General features: G+C 57.7%; 2 protein-coding genes across 2 annotated transcripts; both read right to left on the bottom strand.

Moving 5' to 3' along the window:
* Nucleotides 1-1,306: 1,306 nt before the first annotated feature.
* TMEM11 (transmembrane protein 11) lies at nucleotides 1,307-9,288 on the bottom strand. Its single transcript, XM_088527759.1, has 2 exons — nucleotides 9,203-9,288; nucleotides 1,307-2,209 (listed from the first exon to the last, which is right to left on the bottom strand). The coding sequence occupies exons 1-2, from the start codon at nucleotides 9,259-9,261 to the stop codon at nucleotides 1,693-1,695; spliced, it is 576 nt and encodes a 191-aa protein (XP_088383885.1). The 5' UTR covers nucleotides 9,262-9,288; the 3' UTR covers nucleotides 1,307-1,692.
* A 4,864-nt stretch (nucleotides 9,289-14,152) lies between these two features.
* Nucleotides 14,153-22,921, bottom strand: NATD1 (N-acetyltransferase domain containing 1). The gene is made up of 3 exons (XM_088527828.1): nucleotides 22,770-22,921; nucleotides 16,105-16,223; nucleotides 14,153-14,421 (listed from the first exon to the last, which is right to left on the bottom strand). The coding sequence occupies exons 1-3, from the start codon at nucleotides 22,864-22,866 to the stop codon at nucleotides 14,305-14,307; spliced, it is 333 nt and encodes a 110-aa protein (XP_088383954.1). The 5' UTR covers nucleotides 22,867-22,921; the 3' UTR covers nucleotides 14,153-14,304.
* Between the last annotated feature and the right edge of the window lie 1,113 nt (nucleotides 22,922-24,034).

Raw genomic sequence — 24,034 nt, 5'->3', positions numbered from 1 at the left:
AGGAGGGCTTGAAAAGCTCCCTCTCCAGCAGCCACAGGCTGCCTGCAGGAAGATGAAGCGGCTGCGTTTCTTCCCCGCCGCTCTGCCAAGGCAGCTGTACAGCCTTGCTATAAATAGAGCGCTCTGGATCCTGCCTTCTTTTAACCTTGGAGGGAGGCAACGCAGCCCCTGCACCAGCAAAGAGGCAGGGGCTGCAAACAGGGCCACTGCCCCCAGCAAAGCGTTGGTGCCGTGGCAGCTCCTTCCAGCCCCTGGGCCTGTTTGGACACAGAAGGGGATTAAAGGTGGTAAAAGCTCCTGCTCAGAGCTCCCAGCAGGCGCCGTTGTGCAGGACGTGCACAGCTGGGGCACGTGCTGTAGAAACGCTTCATCAGCGGAAAAACCCAAGCTGCAGCCTCCAGCCAGAGCCCTGCTGCAGTCGGGAGGGGAGAGGGAGCTCTTGCTGCAGTTTGGGAAGATAAAGACGGAACCGAATTCGGTTTCTGACCTCGTGAGACTCCCTCCAAGGTCGGCGCTTCGGCTGCCAAGGTCAGACTGCAGCTCCTGGCGCGGGCAGCTCACCTGCGCGCGGGCAGCTCGCACGGGAGGCCTTTGCTCCGGTGCTCGGAACGGCGCGTGAAGCTGTGCCAGGCTGCCCTTCCGCACGCGCCCCCGCCTGCCTTCTAGCTGCTGCCCGGAGATTACGGAGAGCAATCCTCAACACTAACCATCATGTCTTGCAAAACGGTGAACAGTCTCTCTTCAGAGAGGAAGATTTTGACAATTTTGCAGCTGGATGAATTCCCATGCAGGACTGAATCCTCAAGTCTGGGACTGTAAGTCAGGCGGACGGCAGGCTGCCTCCGGGAGCAGCGGTGGCAGCTCCATGAGTTGGGCTTTCCAAGTGAGCCCTGGAATTGCGGCCTGAGGGCAGAGCTGCCCGAGCGCCGGCTCCAGGAGAGCACAAGGCGTGCGGGGCTCTCAGCTCCGCATCCTCGCGGCGCGGCCGGGATCGCAGAGCGCCGCTTCCACCCTTGGAGGTGGCGGAACCACTGCCGAGAAACTACCGAAAGACACAACCCTGGGGTAACTAGGATTCCCTCTTCCAAAAACACAGCTAGTCAAGCGAGAGGAAAAGCACCAGTGCGTGGCCACTGCCTTAGCTGCCAATAACTCGGGCACCGCTGCAACGTGCTGCCAAGCAGCAGGTCTGTGTGGGCACAGGGCTAGAACCGTCGCCTCTCGGGCTCTCACGGCATGGATGGCACCTCTGGCCCCTGGAAACTATCAGGAGGAACTAAGTTAACAGTAAAGAAAATGCCAAAGCATTTGAAATTCTCATCCTTTAATGGTCAATGATAACTTCTGGCTGGTTCTGTGTAATACAATTAAACAATATACTTAAATGTTTCCAAAAAAGCTCTCCTCCCTCCCCCCTTTCTTTATATATCTTTCTTTCCCTGACATTCCACTGCTGGATTAGACTCCCATGGCCTAACATACAGCTCGCTCACATCACCGCACATCCACATCTTAAGTGTAACAAAGAACTGAAAAACCTTGGTGCACCTGTGATGTGTTATTTAAAAAATAACATCTCTATTAAACCAACTCCTTCCCAGTCTCCACCGCTTCTCAAAGAGGAAAAACAAAATGTTACTGTGGGAGTCTTAATACACTTGTCTTTGCAGATTTCTCTCTTGCCTGCTGAAGTCATACGGCGTAGAGTTCATAGATCTTCTTTACACAGTACACCAGGGCAGCGAGTGCTATCGTGTTGTGCAGTCTCTTTCTGTGCAGGTCGTCCTTCCTCACCAGCACCACCGGGGTGGACGAGGTGAGCGTATGCAGGGGCAGGCGGGAAAGTTTATAGGCATCGTACTCCACCTGGTACTTGCAGCACGGATCGAACTGCCATGAGATGCCGTAGAGGGTGCAGCAGGCCATGCTGAGCACGCCGGCGGGCAGCGAGATGTAGTGGGAATAATCGACGGGAAGCGCCAAGGGGGTGAAGAGGCAGGTGGTGCCCGCGAGCACGGCCGTCTTGTGCAGGCAGTTCCCCACCGTGATCCAGCGGGCCGTCTCGTCGCCGATGCGCGTGGGCTCTATCACGATGTACTTGTACTGCGCTTCCAGCGCCTGCTCCAGCTCGTACTCAAACTGGTCCTGCGCGTTCTCGCCGTTGTAGATCTCGTGCACGATGTAGCAGTCCGTGGAGGACAAGGTGACCCTGCGAACAGGAAACACGCGGGATTAAAGCTGCGGAGTGGAGGGATGGGCTCTCCATCAACCCGGGTAGAAGAGCAGGAAGGGCAGCCCCTTGAGGTCACTCAGCCTCTGTTCGACAACACAAGTTTGTACGAACGCAAAGTCATTTCATATCAGCTAATTACGCTCTTTATTTTCATCCTGAAATGAGGCAACTTGACGTTAAATTCTCCTAGCTTGGAGGAGCTAAAAGCATTTTGAGAAAACAGCATCTCCGGTTCTCCTAAAATGGTTCCTCTCACTGGTACCCAAGCGGCTGCTCTAGAGACACGGCGAGTATCCCACCCCGGCGACCGCGCTGCAGGAATCAATGAACCACAGAGACCTCGAGTTTTTGCAAAGAAATCAGACAGCTCATCCAGTGGGAGGGCAAATTGCATCATTTGAGAGAAAGCACCTTCAGTTGTGTTAGTTTTCTCTCTACAAAACCCAACCACCCTTTGCCCCCCGTGCAGCTATTTGATCTGCTGTGTTAAATCCAGGCTACGAGGATGGCAGAGAAACACTGCGGGCAGATGAGAAAGGTGCCAGAGCAGCCAGGGTTTGTACAGGACAGTTCACTCTGCTAAAACGGGGCAGCAAGCAAGAAAGGAAAGATTTTATCCAAAATAGGTTTTAGCAGCGACAACAACAGTTTTTTTGCTACCTGGAGCAGGCTCCCTGCTAACAGGCAGTTCACAACACACTTGTGCAGCCCTGATCCAAGTACAAGTTTCAGCTATTGAAAATCCCATCAGCTCCCAGCTTCCCTCCACCCTGTCTGCACGCGCCTGCCGCCGCTGTCACACCTGGGTGTCACCAGGAAAAAGGGACAACTGTTGCCCTGCATGGAGAGCGGGTGAAAACCGCCCACCAGAAGGCAGCAAAATATCCCCTCACCAAACAGAAGAAATAATCATTTCTGACATAGCTATGCTAAACCAGAGCAAAACCAGACACGTGGCTTCCCAAGGATAAAAATATCCGGCAGATTCCTCTAGCAAAAGGAGGACAAATCGCGCACATATTTGACCTCATCGCAGCAGACAAAACCTCATCCCAACAGCGTTTAGACCCTCCCGATGCTGCTGAAGGGAAGCAGGAAACGGCGCTTCTGGCCCCGTCAGCACGATCGGCCCTGTGTGCACGCACCGGGAAACACGGGACAGAACGCGCGCGTTGGAGCTGCGCGTCCCACGCGGTACCCTCAGCGCACGGAGGTCACCGTGATCGAGAACGTCGCTGCCTTCGGTGCCAGGAGCAGCCTCTTTGGTGAATAATGGCAAACGGAGCAAGCAGCAGGAACCAAGACGCACCAACCCCTCTCAATGCAGGATTATTAGCAGTTTCTATAAACGTCTGGCTAGGATTTATACAAACCTACACGGAGAACTCCCCTCTGGCTAGTTATTGGGCCTGTCTGCAAATAGGATGGGAAATTAAAATCCAGCTGAACACTGTGGAAGCCAGGGGCTGGTTTCAGGCCATCCTCTTGTCAAGCGTTGTCAGGAAAATTGAGTAGGAAAATTGAGGGAGACTCTTCACCTGGATTTTTAAGGCAACCTTTCCAGCTGAAGGATGGAGCCTGCAAGATTAACCTTGCAAGATTAAGGACAGCACTTGCATAAGCATTTATTAGTATTGTATTTAATGCAAAAATCACAACTGTTACACACAGAATTAATCCATCAGGTGCTGCACTTGTGTGGTAAGGACACAACTGGTAACGGTTTCTGCGCAGGACTTTTTTCCTGACCAGCCCAAATGCAGCCTGAGCCAAATCAAGATCCCCAGTTTCATTTCAGGAGACTCCCTGAGTAGGTAGCTCTGGAAAACACCACCCATGACTACGTGAAACCACTTAGTAAGCATTAATGACTCCAGGGAAAAACTATTGCTGAAAGGCATTTTCAGCACTGGGGCAGCTTCCAGCATAACCCAACTCTCCAGTTCAGATATTACTTCTTTTACAGCAGTATTTTTCAGGTTGAGAGGAGAATTCAACAACGTTTGGTTTTCTGAAACAGGTAGGGCCATGCAATGTGGGTCTGCAAAAGAGAGAATTAGAAGCCAAATTCAGCTAATTCAGCTCACATAACCCAGAACCTGATGGAGGCTCATGACAGCCTGGTCACCATGGGATCTCTCTACCATCAATGGGAAAATAAGAGGGAATAAACCCATTTCTTGCTGCCTGCAGAAGAGCCTCAGGCAGCTGGGGTGTCCCTCTAGGAAGTTCAGTGAGATGATGCACAACTGTGGATGTCTCCAGACCTTGGCCAGAGGCACTTCTGTCCTTCCCTCCTCGAGTCTTGGGCTCTGCGGCTTCATAAAAATGAGGCCCAAGCACACTCCTTCCAAGCCAAATAAGCATAACTTAAAATATTTTCCATTTAAAAAAAAAATCACCATGAACACAAAAGCTTCTTCCCTGAAAGAGCCTCGCACCGAAGTGAGCTCTTTCTACAAACTAATTCCCTTTTTAGGGGACTAAATCTCTGTCGCAGTGCTCGAGCTGCAGCTGGCAATATGGAGAGTCCCAAAAACAAAGGATGAGGAATGAAAAATCAGCTGCTCAAACAATGGGACACAGGAGGAGCCAGCAGGGTGACTCGAGAAAGCCTCCGCTCCGTGAGGAGGGGAGTTCATCCTGTCCTCCTGCCCCTCGACAAGTGGCTGCTCCTGGAGGAAGCGAGGCCAAAAGCAGAGTTGTTTTAAGAAGGCACAGAAAGATGTGGCTGAGATGCACAGACTGGAAAGAGGCTTCAGACATCTCGGGATGCAGGGCAGGACCGAGGACTTGAGCTGTGCAGCCCCCCAGACACAGCCTCTCCTGACGCAGCCTTTCCATTGAGCAGCGGTTGCACATGAACAAACCCCGTCAAAGCAGCCGGATTTGCTCTGCGGCGCTTCCCTGTCGGGACGTGTCCCCTGCCACCTCCCCAGCAGGGAGGGACGGAAAAGCAGGGCTGTGCACATCAATCCCAGCTGGCACCCACCCGTGCGAAGCACTGCTGATTTTACGTAACCCCCATCCCATTTGAAAGCACAGTAAATAACCCGTGTCAGGGATAATCTAGTTCCAGAAGTCATCCAATCCTGCCCCAGGTCAGAAGTCCGGCACGCTCTTTAACAGCCAGACCAGGCCCTACAAAGGGCAGCATTAACACTATCCAGCCAAACTGTTTTCCAGAGCCACCCCCTGCCTCCACAAAACAGGGCTACATTAATCATCACCTTCCTCCCCCCCAAACACCCACTCAAGTTGCACAGCTCCTCTACAAGAGGAGTGCTGGAGTTTCCATCCAGGCAGTTCACTGGGATGCAGCTTCCTGCATCCCCCTCTTGCTAACGTTTGGCATGCCATGTTCCTGGTGCCAGCTGCATCCATGTGTGGTGAAACCAGGCAGTTACTCTCAACTATTTTAATATAAACGGTATATAAAAATCAAGACAAAATTAAAAGTCATTAATGTACAATGTTGGCAATGCCAAGGCTAAAAATTAGAAATCGCTGTTCACAAAGCTGCTACCAGCAGGAGGGACAGAAGCATCTGTCCTGACCGACCATGGGGTAAGTTTCAAATTACATTTGGAATATCTTCCTAACATGGGAATATCGGAGAGCACCAAGGAAGGATTCTGCAGCTGGCTGAACAATGAAACCTCAGCAGCTTCCCCAGTTACAAACCTCAAACCTTCCCCAGTTACAAACCTCTCTCTGCCTCCAGCTTGGAGGGAACCTTCTAGCTGCCTCTTGGCAACACCAGCCTGTCCGGTTAAATAAGGTTTTAACTGGACAACCCATAGGGATTAAGGAAGAAACACGCTTCTGGGGAGGGACAATAAGAGGTGTAATGTCCTCAATGAGGAAAGGCTGTAAGTTTTGCCAGGTGCCAGCTGGCAAAGGGAGAAACAAAGGAGCAGAGTGCTGAAAAGGGGGCGTGGGAATGACAACATCCTGGAATAAATCCCGGCATCTTCCTGCGGCTGTTGACCTGGGAGGGAGAACGCCCCGGCCCCACGAGCGCGTTGCCTTTGGCCTAGTGGTGTTGCTCAATCTGCCAGAGGTGCTTTCAGCGAGGCTGCGTCCTCCGGAGATCTGCATTCTGCAAAACGGCCAGAATCACCATCAGAAACAACCTCGACCTGCACAGAGCAGCAAGCACCGCTACAGCACAAAAAAAAAAAAAAAAAGTTTTGAACTCCTCCCTTAACATTTTATGTAACACAGCACTGAACATTCAGCTCAACTATAAATGCAGACAGACTCATTTGATTTGTACTGAAAAAATAAAAATAAAGGAGATCCTTGCAGTAGTGCCACAGGTAACACCTGTGGCTCCAGAAGCCTGTCACACGCAGCACACACAGTCTAGTTGAGCTGGGGACCCGAGGCCACTCGTGCGAGCGGCTCCAGGACAGGCGCCTTGCAGAGGGCAGAGCACCCGGCGCCTGCAGCATCGCAGCGAAGCCCCAGCAAGTCACAGGCCGGGCAAGACGAACGCAGGCACCGTAACTGAGCCTCCCTCCCCCACGTCAATCCACCTCCAAACTTCATTAACTGCAAATGGGAACACGAACCTGAGAACACAGGTGAGATCTGCAAAGGGCCTTGGCAAAGAGACAGCGCCTCGTAAGGAAAACATAACGAGGCCACAAGAGAAACCACCAGCCACCTGACCAAAGCGAGGTGTCAATTTTAAGTCAACTAATGATTAGCCAGGCTAATGGAAACAGGTCAATCATTGCTCCGAGCAAACAGAGGACCAGAAATCTGAGCAGCGCAGGCAGGGAAAGGAGAGATCTTTAAGGGTGCAGAGAAGCCCACAGAGCTGGCGGCGCTCACACGAGAGCTGCTTTTTCTGGAGCTCGTTAGAGCATCTCCCCGGGAACAAGCGGTTCTGTTGTGCGCCCTGGCTGTCATTGTGCTGGGTCTTATACACAAACTCCGAGCACAATTCAGGGTCTGTTCTGTATAAAAAGTTGTTTTCGTCCACAGATTAACAATTCCCTTTAGACGGTCTCCATTAAAGAGTCTATCCAGAATGAAGTAAAAACAAGCATTTAGTGGGTTCTTGTCAGGGTTTCGGGTTGCTTTCTTTAACCTTATTATTTCACCAACAGAGAGTAAACTGGAGTTCACAGCTAATATACTTTGATATTAATATATTTACATTTATTCCTAGTCAGTAAAGTCCTTTCCAAGCAACTACAGAAGCCCTTTTAATCAATAAAGTCATCTATAAAAGGACATAATCTCCACAGACATAGTTGCTGGATTTTTTTTTTTTTCTGCAATGAAAGCTAGTCTCAGGGCAGACAGTATTTTATTCACTACCAAATCCCCTGACGCCACCTCCCAACACAGATGCCTTTTAGACTAGCTGGCTGACAAGCACCAAAATACCTTGAAGCAGCTCGTTTAGGAGAGCGCTGGATTAGCACATTCGTGTTCAGTTTGAAGGAATGCATCTTTGGACGAGAACCCCATGCAGTGCAAGAAAACTGCGCTCGCTAAATAAAAAGCAGATGGCCTCGTGTGATGACATCAGCTCCGTCAGCCTCGTCTCTCACACACCTTGCGCCGCCAAGCAGCCGAATGAGCCGGGGAGGTGGGATTTGGGATTAGACACCGATCCAGAGGCTCCGTCACGTGCGTCTCCAGCTTCCCAACTGCAAGGGATGACTCCTACCTGCGTGACATCACCCGACACGCGTTAAAGGGATGATCCTGTGCAAGGCTGGTATGGCAGGACACCTCGCACAACAGGCATCTTCTGATAGGGACGGTGACACGGCTCCGTGGTGTATCGCAGTCACCATCAGCTGTGCTCTTGCTGTGTCACATCTGTCCTTCCCTACACACAGCCACATACTTCTCATTGTAACAGCAAAGCTAACATACGCTGAAGGTCAGTGATGAAGGTAACTCATGCCTATGAACAAGTTTTTCTGATCATAAGATGAACAAGAATCACAGCTCAAAAATACTTTAAATTTCAGTTAGATTACTGTAGAGTTCACAGGTTAAGTTACACAGCGACAACTCATTTTTATACCTACATGAGTTTTCATGCTGGCAGGATAATTTTCTCTGAAGCTATTAAATACCCTTTTTCACATTTTTTTTGTTCACTCCCCTTGGGAGGGAAGAGCTATGGCACAAAAGGCTCCGTGTGGTCAGTCCTGGGGCAGGCGCCAGCCCTGGACGCAGACAGTCTCACCGAGGTGCCACCGAGCTCCCTGGTGTTCCCGGCTGTTTATATAAACCACATTAATGCAGTAATTCCACCGGCGCTTCCAATTCAACTACTGCAAAGTTCCCTGCGCAGGCAGCGCTCCTGCGCCACCACACTGCCCGCGGCTCCCCTTGGCTGCACGGGTTTAGTACCGCCGCCACGAAATAAGTAAATGAATAAATAAAACAAAGACACTTTTGAAAGGAGCAAAATGGAGCAAAACCGCTATTAAAATAAATAGGAAAAAATAATACAGGGAAAGGGTAGTTTCTGGTAAAGCAGCAGAAAGGAAATTTCTGAAATTTCTGTTTTCCGCAAAAACGCGGCTGTTTCGAAGCAGAACAGGCGAAGGGCAGCGTAAGGAAACGCGGGACTCGCTGCGGCGCAGGGGGCAGATTTGGGCGGCTTTTCCCTCCTTTTCCCGCCGCTGGAAGTTGGGATCGCCGAGCCTCAGAGCGCGGCCGCTCCCGCCGCCGGGCCCTGCGTGGGGGTCACCCCGGCGGCCGCTTAAACGAGCGGCGCCGGGAGGCTCGGCGGGGCCGGGCCCGCTCTCCGCGCCGACCTTCCCCTGCGCGAGGCCCCGGCCCGGCCGCGCGGCGCCCTCCCCCCCGCGGCGCCGCCGCCCTTGCGCGGGGGTCGCGGGAGACGCCGGGGGGCCTCGGCCCGGCTGTCGGCCCCGCCACGGCTCCTCCCCGCGCGGACGGCGGCGGCTCCCGGCCCGGGCCCGGCCTCACCTCTCGCGGCCGCTGTTGGTGCTGCCGGGGCCCGCGCGCCTCCTTCCCCACGCCGCCATCTTGGAGACACTCGCCTCGCAAATGTCTCCGCCAAGGGGGCCCGGGCGAGGCCCGCTGCCCGACGGGAAATGTAGTGCGCGGCGCAGCGCCGGGACCGCTGGGAGGGGGACGCCCCCCGGCGCGTGGACTACAACCCCCACAGTGCCCCGCGCCGCGCGGGGGCCGCTGGGACGGGTAGTCCCCACGCGGCTTTGCCCGACGCCCCGGCCCTGGCGGCAGCGAGAGCGGCGGGCGGGGAGCGCGACTACAAGTCCCGGCGTGCCCCGCGGCGCCGCCATGAGGCCCGGGCCGTGAGCGCGGCCCCGCTCTTACCGGGGGACGAGGATTCCCCCAAAGCGGAGCGTTCGCGGCTGCCGTGACGGGACGTGTCCCCGGCCCGGCCCCGCGCAGCCTTCACGGCTTGTCCCGACCGGTGCCCGGGCTCCCACACGCTTGGATCTGCGGTTGGGGCCTCTCCGGAGCGCTCGGCTCTTCCATGACTTTTCCAAGGAAAGGGGCTCTTCTCTGGGCTTCGTTTTCCCATAACCAGCAGCTGCTGCTCCCCGTTCCAGGGGCACCTCCTCCCATCAGTGCCCGAGCAGCCCTCCTCCAGCTCCCGTGGTCTCTCACGCCATTCCCCTTCTCCCGTTCGTTTCAGATACCCTTCTCTTGGATATTCTCTTGGATATCTCGCTCCTCTTCCTCAGGAGACACCAAATCCCCAAGGAAAAGGGGCAGGGAGCACTGCAGCGTGCACAGCAGGGCGAATGGTCGAGAGTGCATTTGAGCAGCAAGTGACGCTGTCTTTGTGTCTCCCCTTCCTCGAAAATGCCGTTTTTTAAATAACGGCGTCTCCGAGCGACGCGCGGCGGCCGAGGAGAGCAGCGCTTCCCTCCCGTCCCCGGGCGTCGCGAGGCCGCGAGGGGGGCTCTGCCGCGGCCCTGCTCTCGCCCGCTGAGGCCGGCATCCCGCAGCCGCGCTCCATGCAGCGTTTGCATCCCGGCGTGGTCCCGACGAGCGCACGGAAGCGCTCCCGGCGCGCAGCGCGTGCTGCCGCGCGGCGGCATTGCCGGGGCAGGAGCAGCCGACCCGCCGGAATGTGGAATGTAAACAGGGAGCGTTAGAGCAACAGCCGGGCTTTGTGCTGGAACCCAAAGCCGCAGCTCAGCACCTTGGGAGGAGCAAAATCCCAGCCCTGGCCTGCTCCGATTGCAACCCAAGGGCCACACGCCACTTGCCAGGTTAGGTTAAATCATCACCGTAACTAAGCCGTGCCCCTGCTCCCCACAGTGCCCCAAACCTTGGGATTTTCAGCTGCTGGGAGTCTGCTCTGGCGCTTTAGGCAGCAGCACAACCACGCCGTGCTGGTTAGCACCGAGCGCTCCAGTTGCATTCCCGGGGTTTAGGAGCACGGGGGCCCCGGGAGGGAACTTCCTCGTGATTTTCTGAGTCACCTGCCCATCTGCCTTGCTTGGGGTGAGCACGGCAGGGAGAAACTCCCCTTGCTATTTAAATAGCTGTAATGTTTTCAAGTATCTTACCCTAACAAACACAAGCACTTAGGGCTTCACGAGAGGCTGCGTTTGCAGGATTGCTCCTGATGACTATTTGGCCCTGACTCTGGAGGAATGATGAGCACGAGCAGGGGAAGAACCAGGATCCCACTTGCCCTCTTCTCTCACCATCTCCAAGACACAGCCACGTGCCTAATAGATATTTTTTGAGACTTGGGGCCAGGTTAGTAAGAGGATTCCTTTGTTTTGGGGTTGTTGTGACAGGAGCTGGTGGAACAGGCCCTATGCTGAGTGACCCAGCCCTGCTGTAACGCTGCTGGGGATGCCTCGAGGTCCCCCTGCTCCTCAGCCGTGAACACTAAGGTCAGTTAAGCCACACTTTTATTGTAGTATACTCCATGCAATATGTTCACGTTTTATAGTATGACAGAGAGAGGGATAGAGATAAATGTTAGATATAAACAAAAGCAGAAAGGTCATTTGTAACAGGTCCTGAGAAGGAAAGGCACATTTGTAACCACTGAATTCAACAGAACGGAAACCTTGGACAGAGGAAGACGACTCTGGAAAGCAGATGAGAAAGGGGGGAGTTCAAGTGGGGTGATGTGGAAGTGAGTTTAACAGCAATTTGTATTTCCCCCCTCCCAAAGTCTGTAGTTCAAATGGGCTGGGGGACCTCGGTATTCAACCACAGCACTTCCACGCTCCCATTGCTGGAGAGTCCCCAACTCTCCTAGGCTTAGTCAGCACCACGGAGCGGCCCTGGGCTCGGAAAGCTCCTTCCCACACGGATGAGCGCGGAAAGGGCGGCTGGCAGAGAGGCAGGAGGGAGAAGAGTCCGACGCCGCCAGCCGCCTCGTGCCCAGCGCGCCGGATCACGGGAGCACGAGGGCTGCAGCATCGGGGGGACCCGCGGGTATTGCTATTTGCCGGCTTGGAAGCGACGGGGAAGGCCGGGGCAGGCTGGAGGGTGGATACAGCAGTAGAAGAGTTGGCACGGACACCGGCAGACGTCTCCGTCGGGTCGGGGACCGAAGGGGTTGTAGCACCTCAGAGGGAAGCAGCAGCAGGAGCGCGTGCTGTGCCTCGGTTAAGGCAGGGGCTGCCGCTTGGGCGCCGGGAAGCACGAGGTTCCTGCCAGAGCGGGGCAGGGCTCCGCACGGGCGCTGCCAAGGGACCACAGCACCTCTCCAAGGACACGGCGCGGGGCTGCCCCAAACCAGCACGCTGGAAGCCAGCGCAGAAGCTGGGCCAAGGCTCTCGGCGCCGCACGCCAGCTATTGCTCCTGAAAATCCCTTCCACGCAGCTGGCCCCGCCGCATCGCGGATACGGGGGTGCCTTTTTACCTGCTTGCAGAAGGGGATGGTTCAGCTTCACTTCGGGACAGCTCTGTCACTGCTTGGCCACAACACAGCCAACCCTGCTCTTACAGCTCCATCAAGTGTATTTTGCCTGTCGAGGGGCTCACATTTTGCAGCCTACGTTTCATCTCGAGCCCCTTTTCCTCAGCTCTCCACCCGTGACACTTGCCCAGTCCCTCTAAGACATCCTGAAGGCGGCAGCCAGGCTGAACCGGGCAGCAACGGACAGAAACGCGGGGCAGGGCCAGGCTGACGCCCGATGCTCCTCCGAGCCGCACAAGGTGACGGGGCTGCCACCCCCCCGCCTCAGGGAGGGGACACAGGTTCCCCCAAGATGGGCAAGGGGGTTCCCAGCAGGGCTGGCACTCAGGGGGGTTTCATGATGCATCACAGCCCACGAGGGAGCCCACAGCAGCAGGGCAGGGGACAGGGGCTTCGCCCTCACCAGGAAGAGCGCCGGGAACCCCACGCTGAGGCCCACATGGGTCTCCAGCTCCCGCTGATCCAAGTGGGAGCAAAGGCCGGTGGAGCTGCCTTGGCACACGTGAACCCCGCGCCGCGCTCCCAGGGCTGAGCTCTCTTGGCCAGGGCTTCATTCGGCCCCCGACACAGTGTAAACTTTAGTCCCCACCGAGATAAGCTCCACTTGGATTCGGCCTCGGGCAAGAGGCTCTTTATGTCGGTCTGCCCGGTCACAGCCCCCAGCGGAGCTGGCAGCGGCTCGGGGACAGCGTGCCAGGAGCTCTGCCACCCGCGGGCCCCAGTCCCCACAGCCCGTGGGGACCTCCCGTTCTGCAGGGTCTAGGTGAGGCCCTCAAAAACGTGGACAAGGCAGGACAGGACAATCCAGAGCCGATGTGCGCTCTGCTCTTGGCACCGCGGTGACAGTGTTACCTCTGCGTGTGACAAGGGATATCCTCCATGGAGACAATGTGACGTTTGGAGCCTGGAGTTCCTCCTCGCCACTGGTCAAGGCCCCTGCAGTGCCACCATCACCCAGGGACACGGCAGGGCTCGGAGCTACAAGGCTCTGGGTGTCCCTGCTGGAGCAAGGGGGGTTGGATCTCTAGAGGTCCCTTCCAGCCTCAGCCATCCTGTGATGCTGTGACAGGCAGGGGGAGGTGGGTGATCCCTCGAGTCCGAAGTCTGTTTCCCAAAGCTGCAAGGAGGGGAAGGGCAGAGCTGGAAGAGCCGGCACATGGGGGCCCGCAGCTCCAGCATCACCCCCCGGAGGTGGCACAGGACGGGATCCTGGAAGTTTCGCTCCCCCCAGCACTCCTGGGATGTGGAGAGGGCTCGAGGCCCGAGGCTCTGCCACAGAAACCCAGAGCCAGAGCAGAGGGAGAGGGAAGGTCCTTCCCCTTGAGCCACAGCCGCGTGCAGAAACCTGCGACGTCCCCTCATGGCTGCAGCCGTGCCGGGATGCCAGGCCCGGGAAGGGCTGGCGCTCTCCTTCCAAGCAGGCTGCGTCCACAATCCTGGCACCGGGGAGCAGAGGTGGAAGAGCAGCCTGGGCCCTGCGGAGACGCCGGGAGGCCGCAGTTCTTGCTCCGTGGGGTCGCGCTGCGGCCCGCGAGGACGAGGGCTGCCGCAGGAGGCCGCTTCTTGCTCCATTCCTCCCTCTGGAGGCTCGAAGGCTGCCCCGTCCCAGCGCCACCGCAGCCCACGAGTTCTCACCTGAGCCCCTCAGGCCTTGGGGAAGGCTCAGCGCTCAGCAGATGCTCCTGCCATGGCGGGACGAACCTTCCAGCCCATCACGTTTAATCCACGGCATCTCCCCAGCGGCTGGGAGGGAATGGGGGCGGATTCCCTGCGGCCACCCCTAACCAACATCCCCCTGCAAGTTCGTGGCCATTGCCGAGCAGTTGGAAGATGATGAGGTGCAAACTGAGCCATCCCCTGGTCTTGCGATGGAGTTTGGTGGAAAAATACATCCTCTTCCACCCCCTGGCTTGAGAAGAGAGCCAAGGGGAACGTGTGCCCAGAGCCAGCCCAGCCCAACGGCTGCAGCCATATTCACACGCGGGCAGAGGGAAGGAGGTTGTGCCCACACTCCTGCACCACATGGACACGCTTAAAAAAACGGGAATCGCGAGTGTGGGAGGCGAGGGGGGATTTCCTGAGACCGCAGAGAAGCGAAGGCCGCGCTGAACAGTCAGGACAGGCCGGTGTCAGGGCAGTCCTGCCTTAAGGCTGCAAGTGTTCCAGGTACTGCGGCAGCGGGTTCTCCTTGACGTATTTCTGAATATACCAGCACGTCAGATGGGCTTTCAGGTCCTCCTCCACCACGAAGTCCAGGGCTGCCTGCAACCAAGCGGAGCACAGCTGGGTTACCAACAGCATCCCCGGCTGCGGCTCTTTCCAGCGCTGGCCGGGACACTCCAGGAGGCTCTGGAGAGCTGGGGCTCTGCGGTCCCCCCTGCACCGGCCAGCTTGTCCTCATGTCCCCTCTGCATGAAGCGGACGGAGGGAGGGAGGAATCTGGTGGGGGAGGCAGCCCCGGCCCGCACCAGCCAGCCCCGGGTCGAGCGAGGACACATGGAGTGTCCCCGGCACACGCTGGCTGGCAGGGACAGCCCAGCCACATCACGTGAGGCCACCGCTGTCACTGCCTGCCCCAGCTTAGAGGGGTCATGGAGCATCATCACCCCAAAGTGTCACCTCGCAGCCCCCCACGACGCTCAGCAGCTCCTCAGCTCCCCCTGCATGGTTCCGGGGTCGGAAACGACCCCAGGAGGTAAAAGGGCTTCACGAGTCTTGAAGCCTTGGGGGGCAGAACACCAGCGCCATGGAGAAACGGGGAATCCGCTTTGGAGCGGGGTGGGAGCAAGGGCTTTTTCCTGGAAGAAGCTGGACTAACAGCTGGACATGCTGGAGCTCATCCAGCCCCCCTCGCAGCCAGGAATAGGAACGTCTCATCCCAGATTTCCATCTCTCCTGCCAGCGCCAAGGAAGGGGAGCGGGCAGCCCTGCCACCTGGACACGGCCTCGGTGGCACTGGGCCCGTGGGGCAGCTGCTGCCACCAGCGTGGGCCCGGCCTGGAGCACGGGGAGGAGCTGCTGCCTCCTCCTGCACCCCGGCCACCCCGAGCCGTCCCACGGGGCCACCCAAACAGGGAGCCAGTGTGGAGACAGCAGAGAAAGTCATGGAATCACAGAATGCTTAAGGTTGGAAGGGACCTCTAGAGGTCATCTAGTCCAACCCCCTGACACACACAAGTCGAGTAGATCTCTCCAAGTTTGTCTGGAAAAGGTCCAGGATGGGGTTCGGGGAAGGTGGATCCCTGTAGCAGATGAAGTGGATTCTGCCAATGGAATCCTCAGCCGGAATTTTGAAAGTCAATAGCAGGGGCTTTAATACAGCCAGGAAATGTCCCCTGTGACCCCAATGAATGGGGGAAATGCTGCTCGTGGAGCCCAGTGAGCGCACAGACCTGTGAGAGCTTCAGTCCCTTGCATTTCGGCAGGTCCCCAAATCACCTCTTCCACCCTATCAGCTGCCAACAGGCCACCCTGTCATGGGACAAGCTGCTCTGTTCTCTGCTCTTGAGTGCAGAGAACCTGGGGACCCTCAGCAGTCCCCAGTCACCTCTTCCCACAGTCCTCAGATTGGACAGAAACAAGAAATGAGCTGGAGGAGCAAAATGATCAGCAGCTTTCTCTCAGTAAATGCGATTTCCCCCCAGCCTAGGAGAAAAAATGGGTTTGGGGCAAAGCAGAGGATCAAAACCGGGCCTCCCTCCTGCAGCAGAAATGCTGAGGCAACAAGCTATCCCCCATCCCTGCCCACAACCACACCAGGAAAGCGGCCAGGAAGGCAGCAGGGCAGGACTGGGATCAGAAGGGATCCCACACGGCCCTGTGGTTGCACGCGGCTCCAGGAGATGCTCTGGAGCCGTCTCCTCACGGCTCAGTCCTCGCTGCCTCCTGTCCGGAGGGGATCCCGGCCGGCCCGAGCGGCTCCCGCTCCCGCCGAGCACTCCGTACCTTGGCGAGGTGCTTGGCGATTCCTCTTCCTCGATAGGCGTCCGGCACCTCCGTGTGCTGCAGGTCCACGATGCGCTTGCCCACGTACTCGTAGAGCAGCACGGCCCTGTCGTGGCAACCTGGGGGAGGCAGGAGAGCAGTGAGGCTCCGGGTGTCCCCTGTCTGCAGGAAGGGACGTGGCCTCGCCGAGGTCGCGTGTCCTGGAATGGCCGAGCTGAGATTTTGCTTTTGGGGACACTCACACATCCCTGTTGACCCCTCCGAGGTGGGATCAGGCAATTCCAAATCCCAGAGCCAGGGGCAAATCTTCTACCCATCCCTGCATGTGTCAAGTGTCAATATAAAATAACTAAGGCAGGAAAGCAGATGGCAACAGAGGTCCAAGGCACATGGAGTGGAGAGCAAGAAGAGCAGGGGGAAGCCGACCCAGGTAAAAGCTCTTTCCTCTGTACAGCACGTTTATTTTAACCATAAGACAGGTTTTCTTGGTGTGGCATTGCAGCACTTGGGAGCTAACGAGGACAGACACTTCCTGGGGAAGAAGCAGTGAGACAGAGCTCACAAATGCACAGGAAAGAAAGGGTGTGCAGGGCTGCAGGGGTGCGTGCACACACATTTACACACGCTTCCTGTCGCAACAGCTTGGCATCGCTCACAGCCATTCAGATGCAGCGGAGAAAAATAAGAAGTTTCAGTGCACATGTAAAACAGGAGAGCTAATAATACCCTCCAGCTTCATCTGCAGAACCTGAGTCTCTGTCTGCAGCTCGAAAGCAAACATTTCATTTCTGGAGGATTATTTTTAGATTTCAAAATGACTTCCAGAAACAAAAGCTTCCAAATACAATAGAGGAGGCCTTTTCTTGCCCTCCAGTGCTTATTGGAAGGTGAAGGGCCACGAGCTCACCTGCATTTAATGAATATTTCAGCTGAGCTCAGTCTCCTTTATTGCATTGCAGCTTGACTGACAGCAGCAGCCCTGTCTCCTGCATCTCTGTATGTGACAGACCCATTTGAATTTGGCATTTTGTGGCCAGCCTGGCAGCATGGCCACGGGCATTCCCCCACCCCGAGCAGAGGCCGAGGACACTGGAATCACTAGATGAAGCAGACACAGCCCTGCAGTCACCTGCGCAGGCACCAGCCAAGCTCCTGCGGGGAAGTGGCTCCTATTTTTGTTCCTGCTCCTTTCAGGCATCTCTCCCACTCTGGATGGAAACCTTTGCCTTTCCAGCCTGATTTTATTCATGCTGGTTTCTTACCTGCCCATTCTAGTGGTGATATCGTCCCTGGTGCACATAAATCCTTTCCTTTCCCAAATCCCTTTCCTGGGCTTACCTGCCTCCCTCCCCAGATACTTAAAGGCAGCAATCCCCTCAGCCTCCCATCTGCCAAGAAGCCAAAGGCCTTCAGTCCCCCTGCAGCTCCCACATCCCTGCGATTAACGCACCCTGAGCTTCCATCCCTGCTGCAGCCCCTTCCCAAATCCCTCTTTCTCAGATGGGGCCAGCTGGGATGGATGCTCATGGTCCAGCCCTCCCTGCACCACCAGTCTGGAGGTGGAAAGAGAAAAGCCCTGATGTCAGGAGGAGAAACTGGGATCCCCCTGGATTTCAGCCCTGCGAAGCAGCTCCCTGCCTGGCTTCTCCGCTGCCTGCGGTCCTGCCTCCCGCGCAGGTCCCGCAGGGACATCCTGCCGGGACGGCTCTCCCTGTCGCTGAAGCCAGGAATGGCTTGGGAAGGGGGAGGGAAGGACCGGCCAGCACAAAACGCCAAGGCAGGAGCCTGGTTCCCTTTGGAACAGCCTCTCCACGAGCCTCAAGGAGCAGCAGGGCAAAGCGAGTTGTTCCCTGCTCACCAGGGCCATCCCCAGGATCCCCACGAGCGACTCTCTTGGAGAACCTTGTTTTCCAACCAAGGGCCTCTCCAGGGGCTGGGAAGAAGGAAACGTGGGAGCAGAGGGGCTGCGATACCGCTGCTGGAGGTGGCCTCACAGCTGCACAGCCCCACGATCCTGGGGTGCTCCTGGCCCTCTCCCTATTCCAAGGGGGAGGAAATATTGCAAAGCTGAAACAATCTAACCCAGAGAGGGATAAGAGGGAGGATGGAAAAAAAAAAAAAAACAAAGCAAGCAAGATGCAAGGAGAGCAGAGGAAGCACGCGGGGAGCCAAAGGCAGTGCTGACCCTTTGCAGGGATCTGTGAGGAACAACCCAGCCCCGGGCTCGCCACACCGGGATTCAGCTCGAGCCTGAGGATATAGAGGGAGCCCCCAAGCACCTAGGGAAGCAGCAGCGCAACCTGCGTCACCTGGACCCCTTCCCTGTCTCAATCCTGACATCCCAGGGTCCCAGAGCCAAACTCGGTTTCTACACCAGCCCTTTCAACTCCGTCCTGCAGGGCTCTGCACTGGATCCCACCTGCTCCCGGGGATGCGATTCCCTCCGGATGAGGGGACACACACAGGCAGGAGCCCAAGCCCTCTTCAACTTTGAGACAGGGATTTTATCAGCCTGCCAAGAAGGGACTCAGCAAAACAGTGTGAGGGCTTGGCCAGCCCTAGCAGTGCCCCAGCAAGGCGGCTAATGATGTTTGACTTGCAGACACTCCCCTATGCATCACTTCGACCTGGAGACTCCCGGAGCGAGGAGGCCCGAGTCAATGCAAATCCGCGCCGGGCAGAGAGGAGCCGAGAAAGGAGCAGGAGGCGGCAGAGCAGCTGCTCCCCAGCCCCCTCTCTCAAATGGCCCCGTGCCCGAGGGGCTGGAAGCTGTTCCAGGAGGTGGGAAAGGGCCCGAGGAGAGGGGCCAGGTCTATATTTGTCCTCTGCGGCTGGTTTGCAGCAGGGCTGCGAGAACCCGGGGTGCGGCACTTCCCAAGCAGGCCGGACGGCTCGGAGCAGCCAACGCGGCCCCCGAGCTGCAGGCAGGGCCGACGCCAGGCACGAGCCCCCGAGCCGGGAAGCTCCTACCAAGCCTGATCCCAGCCCGAAAGCCAGAGCGGGACACGGCAGGAGGGACCTGCAGGCAGCAGCGCGGCCCAAGGCAGCCCGGCACCAAGGCAGAGCGGAGGGAGCCGCGGCACCGGAGCCTTCTCCTCCGCTCCGGCCCACAATACGGCATTGTGCGCGGGGCCGGCCGCAGAGCGGGGCCAGGAGGCGGCTGGCTGCTCCACGCCGCTGTCTTGGGGACAATTTCTGAGCTCAGTCACTGAGCTCTGGAGACAGCGGCCAGGATTCGGCCCCCTGGATCCTGCGGGTACTGATGCTGCAAAGCTAGGGAGCAAAGTGGGGGAGAGCAAAGCCCAGCCCCACGTCCTGCTCTCGGAGAGGGAAAGCCCGGAGACAGCTCAGCTCTCCTGGTGGCCCGTCTCACGTGACTGCTGAGGGACAAGATGTGCCAAGGAGCATTTGCACCCTGGGCTGGGGCCACCGCAGGCCGTGAGCTGGCCTTGCTCCCCGGCGAGCAACTGGCACGTTACTAGGGTGAGGAAACACAACAGATCACAACAGAGCGCTGAGCAGAGCCAGTGCCGGCAGCAGCGACCGGCCTCGTCTGCGAGACGGCGGCGTTCGGCTCAAAGCAGCTTCCCAGTTTGGGGGGCTCCCGAAATGACCGTGGCACAGGGGAAGAGCAGGAGGCAAATATCCAGCAAAGACACCCAGCACCACTATGGAGGGAGCAGCTTCCCCTCCCGACAGCACCTGCCCCGGCGGGGAGGACAGCGGGGAGGCAGGGGCAAAGCCAAGCCCGGGATCTCCCCGCGGAGCCGCCGGCTCTTGGGGCTCAGGTCAGGAGCCTGCGCAGGCCAAACGGGAGCTTCGAGTGACTGGATCCAGCCCAAACCCGGCAGCTGGGGAAGGAGCGGGATGTTTGGGAAGTGCTGAATGAACCAGGGCACGCGGGTGCGAGAAGCGGAGACACCACGAGGAGAGCGAGCGGCTCCGGACGCACCGTGAGCCCCTTTCCCAGCCACGGCGAGACGGATGCACTGCATGGACACTCCGACATCCAGCAGGTCACTGAGCTTCCCCGGGCTCAGCCAGCTGTGCCAGCAGGCAGGATGAGCTGCTGGCTGCTTAGGGGTGGGAGTCTCTTTCAGTTTCTTGTTTTGACCAGAAATTTTATCCTGTATCCAAAAAACATTTTTTTTTTTTTCCTGACAAAAGCAGCCTGTGAGATTCCTGCAGAAACTTCCAGTTTGGACAACTCCCATATCGGGAGCATTCTGGCTAGTTCACACTCTCAGGCACATCTTAGCCAGCTCCAAACCCAGCTGGGCTTCTTACTTTCTACCCTGCCCTCCGAAGGGATAATAAAGCTCCATGAGGTCTGGTTATAATCAGCTGGGCTTTCAGCTTCCCGCATTTGGGCCGCGTAGAAGAAAAGAGAACAGGCAGCAAGGAAAAAAGCTGTATCAGAGCTCTGGAAACTGCAAGGGCTCTGAGGAAGGGAAAGACAGGGGCAACAGGGAATGCACCAAATGCAATGAGTACTCCTGGTGTGCAAGGGGTAAGTCCTGACACGAGCTATCACGGAAGCACGAACAGGAACACAAAGCTGGAGCAGAGGTGATGCTGAGTTCCAACACTTTCATAACACAAAAGCTGTGTAAATGGTTATCTCGGGCCTGTTGTTACAGGGTTTTCCTTAAGGACATCACCACAGAAAGCTTCTAACCCCTGCAGACCACCAAGCCATCAACCAAGAGACCAGTAGAGCCTGACTCCTTGGTCCAGGAGCCACGATCCACCGGAATTTTTCCCCACAGAGAAGCTACAACTTGGGGACTGGCCCATTTCCTACAGGTCCCTGGAGCAGAGCAGGGAAAACCTGCAAGAGCCTTCAGCCCCATGGATAGTCATCATGCCAGGGACCAGAACGATGAACGGAGCTGCCAAACCACCAGCTCCCACGGGGTTATCTTCTGACCACGCTCCAGGGTCTGGGCGTTATCAGCAAATGCCAGTCAGGAACGGGGAGGGCTCCCCGCGCTGCGGGGACGTTCGTCACCCCACGGGCCTCCACGCCAGGGAGCTCCTGGCCCAGCTCTGCCTCGTTACGCGGCCAGCGCCGAGTCCGGGGGCAGCTCCGACTGCTCCGTTTCCACCAGCTGCCCCGAGCCGCCCGGGGACACGGAGGTGCCACCCAGCAGCAGCCCCGCGCAGAGCTGACGTCCGAAGCGTCCGATCGAGCTTTGGGACCGAGCTCCAAAAACCAGCCCAACCCCCAGGATCCATGTGCAACACAGGGAGCTCCATGACTTCCTCACGCTCCAGAGCGGAGTTCTGTGCTGGCTCAAAGCAACAGACTCACTCCAAGATACCAACAGGTGATTTTCCTCACTTGGAAGTTCACCCTCTCCAAGGCCCCACTATTCCCCACCTGGCCACCAAAGGTCACTCAGCCAATGGCTTCGCCAGCAGAGATTTTATTTAGCAAACCATGATAAAAAAAGAGTCATGTCTCCCTAGTAACTTTTGGTCCTTAGCTTTCCTCTATCCTTTTTTTTTTTTTTTTTTTTTGGTGTGCATAAGGTTTTGTGCTTTGTAGCTCTTGCTGGTGGAGCAGGGAGCCGTCACCCAGGATCTACCCCACTCTCCTTCCCTTTGGAACAAGCGGCTGGGGAAATAGTTTCCTCCGCACCCTGCGTCCGCGTCGCCTCCCGCCTTGCTCCACCAGTGCCGAGCCTGCGCTTTGTAATTAGACGTTGGAGAAGGGGGGGAAGTCTAAAATAAAATCCGGACTATTCTTGTTTTACTGAGAATGCCTCCTGCTGTGTGTGTAATTTCTGAACTAACTACCCTTAAAAAAAAATAGCAACTACCCTGCAATTTCTGTAGGGCAGTAAAATAGCCCCTTTTCCCCAGAATGGCTCTCCACATGGCAAAGGGACAAAAAGAAAGAGATCTTCAGGGTCTTTAAATATTTGGGATTAACCACTAAAAGGATGGCTGGAAAAGAGTTAGCCTGCTAAAAAGACATTTCAGCAGCACCTCCTTTTTTTACCTAGCATCTGCAGCAAGTGAAGGGAGGCTGTTTTGAGGGATTGAGCCGGGAGCACCCCAAGCCCTGGGCTGGCCGTCGGGATGGGGCTGATGCTGCGTTTGGAGCATGGGGAGGGATGGGGAGCTGCGGCGGGAGCCACGGAGCCGGGCCCAGGAGCAGCCCCCCCAGCAGCAAGAGGGGCGAGAGGCTGAGCAGAGCCGGTGCCACCCCAGGTACCTGCGAGGGCTCCGCTTGTGCATCGCCCCTCGGCTGTGACCGCGGAGGGCCCCGCTCCCATGGACCGGGGGGCTCCACGCTGCAAGTCCCGCAGCCCCAGCGCGTTCCGAGGGGTCTCCCAGCACAAACCACCCGCCATCCCGCGGGGAAGCGGCGCAGAGGCTCACGCAGAGGCCCGTCCTCCGCGCTCGCCCCGGCACGTGGAGATGCCCGTGGGGCACCGAGGCAGCCCCCGGCCCGCCCGCTCTGCGCCCCCCAACAGGGAGCTGAGGAGCCCCGGGGCCTCCCAGGGAAGGACGGGGCAGGAGGCGGTGCCGGGGGAGGCCCGGGGCGGGGGGACAAGGCAGAAATCGGAGCGGGACGAGGGGGGCAGCGAGGCGAGGCCCGGAGCGGGGGGGGAGCGCACGGCGAGGGCGCGGGAAGGGCCGCGGGGGGCGCTCACCGTTGAGGCGCACCGTGAACTGCCGCCGCTTGCGGTCGTGCTCCACCTGGATGGGGCAGCTCTGCTCCAGGAGGCCGAGCGGCGCCGCGTGCGCCATGGTGCCGGGCCGGGCGCTCCGGCGGCGCCGCGAGGAGCCGGCAACGGCGGCGGGAGCGACGAGAGGAGGCGGCGGGAGCGGGGCCGGGCGCGGGCGGCCCCGGACGGGCAGGCGGGCGGGCGCCGCTGGAGCTGCCGCCGCGGCCGCAGGAAACCAGCTGTGCGGCCACGTGCCCGCGCCGCGGCCAATGGCGGCGCCGCCCGTTTGTTTTGATACAGCCCGGGCGCCTCTTAAAGGCGCCGCGCGCGCGCGCGGGGCGGCCCACGCGCGACCCGCGGGCGCGAACCCGCCTGAGGAAACAGGCTGCCTCCGTGCACCGCTGGCAAGTCCAAGCGGCAAAATGCTGGCGTCTTTGTGCGTAAAGCTGCGGGAGGAGGGAGCTGCGTGCGCCACTAGCACAAGGGGCAGGGTGGTGGCTGCTTGTGTGACAGAAAAATATGTATTTAAAATCAGTCTATAATAACTGATTATCAGCATAGTCTGCACTTAAATAGCGTCGTGTGAAGCTAAGTCTTTATTTACTCGTCCCTTTGGTTCCTGCTCCCCGAAGGTTGAGTTTGTAGGCGATGGATTCCTCAGGCACTAGGTTTATTTGGCTCCTGCTGCTCCGAGGCTCCGTGTCGCAGGCTCCGGAGCCGAGCGCTGCTGTTCGGGAGAGTCCTCGGAGCTGCGGCGCCCGGCAGGCTGCAGGAATGGCTGGCTCTGATGGGAGAAGCCTTCCGCACCTTCCTGGTACACAAAAGGCTGGGAAAAAGTCAATAATGCGACGCTGTCCTTCTCTTGTGTTCTCTATGCGCCCACCTCGAGAAATCTAACAAATGTAAACGAGCCGCTTCCACCGCGCGCCCGCGCGGCAGGTTCGTGCTGTGATCTGCTTTGTGAGCCACGCACAAAGCGGCTGGGAAACGTGTCCCACGCCGCCTGGCAGCTCCGGCGGCTGAGGTTCAATCCCTGCCTTTGTTAGGGGCCTTCTGGGCGAGCGGGGATCGATCGCTCCCTCCCGGCAGCCTCCGCTACGGCCGTGCTCCCAGACCGTACGGCAGTGCTGGAAGATAAAGAGGGCAGGACATCGTGAGCAGGTGAACGCCGGGAATGCCAAATGCGGGTTCGGCACAGCTGTGACTTTCCAGGCTGGAAGGAGACGAGTGGCACAAGCCCGAGGGCAAGG

Source organism: Tinamus guttatus, unplaced genomic scaffold (assembly GCF_059628265.1).
Source record: "Tinamus guttatus ecotype Peru unplaced genomic scaffold, ASM5962826v1 Tinamus_guttatus_pri_ptg000291l, whole genome shotgun sequence".
Classification (NCBI taxonomy): Eukaryota; Metazoa; Chordata; class Aves; order Tinamiformes; family Tinamidae; genus Tinamus; species Tinamus guttatus.
The sequence above is the reverse complement of the archived record's forward strand: the minus strand, read 5'-3'. Positions and strand labels throughout refer to the sequence as shown.

What these genes read in the sequence shown, in the direction of transcription:
- TMEM11 (XM_088527759.1), bottom strand. Translation starts at nt 9,261, where the DNA reads ATGGCGGCGTGGGGAAGGAGGCGCGCGGGCCCCGGCAGCACCAACAGC. An exon ending in ACCAACAGCGGCCGCGAGAG is followed by an intron (nt 2,210 to 9,202) that starts GTGAGGCCGGGC and finishes TCCTGTTCGCAG; the next exon opens with GGTCACCTTGTCCTCCACGG.
- NATD1 (XM_088527828.1), bottom strand. Translation starts at nt 22,866, where the DNA reads ATGGCGCACGCGGCGCCGCTCGGCCTCCTGGAGCAGAGCTGCCCCATC. An exon ending in GTTCACGGTGCGCCTCAACG is followed by an intron (nt 16,224 to 22,769) that starts GTGAGCGCCCCC and finishes TGCCTCCCCCAG; the next exon opens with GTTGCCACGACAGGGCCGTG. An exon ending in TCGCCAAGCACCTCGCCAAG is followed by an intron (nt 14,422 to 16,104) that starts GTACGGAGTGCT and finishes GCTTGGTTGCAG; the next exon opens with GCAGCCCTGGACTTCGTGGT.